Genomic DNA, 2,628 nt, shown 5'->3' with positions numbered 1-2,628 from the left:
TTCTCTAAAGGTTGCAACGTTCTTAGAACGTTCCCCTAACGTTCTTTAAAGGTTGCAACGTTCTTAGAACGTTCCATAAAGGTTGCCACGTTCTTAGAACGTTCCCCTAGCGTTCTCTAAATGTTGCAACGTTCTTAGAACGTTCTCTTAACGTACTCTAAATGTTGCAACGTTCTTTGAACGTTCCATAAACGTTGCCACGTTCTTAGAACGTTCCCCTAACGTACTCTAAATGTTGCAACGTTCTTTGAACGTTCCATAAAGGTTGCCACGTTCTTAGAACGTTCCCCTAACGTTCTCTAAATGTTGCAACGTTCTTAGAACGTTTCCCTAACATTCCAAGAACGTTCGCTGTTACCAAAAACGAACGTTCCCAGAACGTTAAGACAAAAATTCCGATTAACCAAAACACAACTAAACCGAACCTTCACAGAACGTTCCCGCAACCAAAAACGAACGTTCTCAGAACGTTCTGTGAACCAAAAACTGTCAGCACTGGCTGTCAGTACAGTTACAGAACACGTTCAAAGTCCAGCTGGAGTCACTTACTAACTAGTCTGCAAGTGAAAACACATTATATAACGTTATGTCAGGCTATTAGTCCGTAAAGTAACGGCATACCTGCGTTAAAGTAAATTCTCTTGCGTTGCACCACGGGAAATGTGTGCAATTCACGGATTACTGTGCGTAAACACCGACTAATGTAGAGCAATGTAGAGCAGCTGCAGTCAATATGTTTCTTAATGGGTCCACCACATCCACGAAGACGTAGCTGCACAAGTAGACTTTAGCACGTGCAGCTAAAGAGGGTTCACTCCTGTTTTCACCCTCCTGGGAGACTTGGGATTTCTGAATGACGCTAAATCATCAGCACGAGACGTATTTTGCACAACGTTGTAACTGCACCTTATTCAGCGTTAATGTATGTGTGTGTTTCTTTCTGCATTTATTTCTCTATTTTATTTTATTTTATTTTACCCATATTTCTTCATCCTCCGCCCTCGACGTCAACCGGAAGTAGAAAGGAGTGCACCATCTCACTCGCCACACTCTCTAGGGTCAGAGGTCAGGAATGCTTTAGGTTTCCTGACAGTAGCCATGGTAGCATGATGAACAGCGCCCCTTCGTGGTAAAAAAAGACCCAAAGCATAGCTGTCAGAATACAAATAAATATAAATATGAGTTTATTCTGAAACTGCTACAATGAGAGTCTGACGACGGATTTAGCACCGCGTGCAACGATGAGTATTTCGGCTTTAGCGCCATGTTTGGTCGTTAGCTGCAGGTGATGTGATGCTAGCTCATAGCTAGCTATGCTATGCTAGGTGACAACAGCAGCAGCATGGAGTGACTGCGTTGAGACAGAAAACGTCAAATCCTAATCCTCTTCTAGAGTCCAGTCCATGCACGGCGCTCGTGCGCAACGTCTTTAATATCTGCGGCCACCACGATGGCCTCCGTGGCGGAGACCACGTCCTCTGGACCTCCTCCGGGGCTGCACGCACCGGCCGGCCGAGATGCACGCTCCAGGAGCCCGCGGCAGAGGCTCCAGAAGCTGCTCGCGGTGCCCGGATGCGACCCGAGCCGAGTCAACGACCTGCTGCTCCTCCGGCCTGACGCGGGCGGTCCCACCGCTGCAGACCCGGAGCAGGAGGAGAGCGGCCACGCGCATGTGGTGTTTTTCCACGGGGACATTCAGGTGAGTGGATGGAGGGGATACACACACATGCGTGCGCTTTGTGTGGGGTCAACGGTTCTCCATGATGATGATGATGATGATGATGATGATGATGACCTAATGGTTTTAATCACACAGTTGTTACCCTAGTTGTTAGACTAATGCCATTCACCGATGGGTAAATAAAACACTATCAAGGCTCAAAGCCACAAGTAGATATGGCTTTCATATCCCTGGCTTTTTAGGTGTAGATCACACCCGTCTAACTTTACAAAGACACATCATCAGACTGAAAAATAGAATGGATTCTGGTATCCCCCCCCCAAAAAAAGAAGGTTTTAATTGCCACAGTTGGTACACTTCTATGGAAGTTGCCTCGCTGGTTGGTGCATTTGAACACATTGTTGTGGGTGTATCACGTGGTGGGAATGGAGGACCTCCAGCTTCCAGGGGGAAGGTTTAATAAAGAGAAAAAGTGAAAACTGCTGAGTTTTAAAAATGATGCATACATCTGATCCCCATTTACCCCCCCCCCCCCCCCCTCTTTTTTTGTCTGACTGTAAAGAACCACAGGTCAAGTCTAGCATTTAACATCTGGAAAGGGGCTTCCTGCCATGCAACCAAAGGTGGTCTTCTGTCTCCTGTCCCCTGGGGTCTTAGTCTAGGCTGAGACAATACAATGTTGATTGGACTATGTTGATGTCAGAGTTTCACATTTACACGACAGAACCCTTTGTTCTGCGACCAAAACGACCCCCAAAAGGTGCAGAAGGCAATTTGCCATTGGTCAGCAAAGATAAACTCGACCTGCTGTCATGACAATTTACGGACCAATGAGAAAGGATTTGAATGCATCAGGGGAAAAGGAACCGCCCCCCGGTGCAGCGCATAAAAGAGCGTGATCTAAGAAGTTTCGGGACTGGTTTCACGTGACTCCGTCAGGGGGAGCG

At 47.0% G+C, this 2,628-nt stretch overlaps 2 protein-coding genes across 2 annotated transcripts in view; one reads left to right on the top strand and one right to left on the bottom strand.

Moving 5' to 3' along the window:
* Positions 1 to 956, bottom strand: part of ftcdnl1 (formiminotransferase cyclodeaminase N-terminal like 1) — a 7,741-nt gene extending 6,785 nt beyond the window's left edge. Inside the window, exon 1 of the mRNA XM_032529686.1 lies at positions 622 to 956. The gene's annotated coding sequence lies outside the window, so the exon portion shown is untranslated. The remainder of the gene's footprint in view (positions 1 to 621) is intronic.
* A 75-nt stretch (positions 957 to 1,031) lies between these two features.
* Positions 1,032 to 2,628, top strand: part of c11h2orf69 (chromosome 11 C2orf69 homolog) — a 5,309-nt gene continuing 3,712 nt past the window's right edge. Inside the window, exon 1 of the mRNA XM_032529685.1 lies at positions 1,032 to 1,699. Coding sequence (XP_032385576.1) covers positions 1,451 to 1,699 — 249 coding nt within the window. The 5' untranslated portion in view covers positions 1,032 to 1,450. The remainder of the gene's footprint in view (positions 1,700 to 2,628) is intronic.

This window comes from Etheostoma spectabile, chromosome 11, assembly GCF_008692095.1.
Source record: "Etheostoma spectabile isolate EspeVRDwgs_2016 chromosome 11, UIUC_Espe_1.0, whole genome shotgun sequence".
In the NCBI taxonomy this organism is placed as follows: domain Eukaryota; kingdom Metazoa; phylum Chordata; class Actinopteri; order Perciformes; family Percidae; genus Etheostoma; species Etheostoma spectabile.
This window is presented reverse-complemented; position numbering and strand designations above follow the sequence as displayed.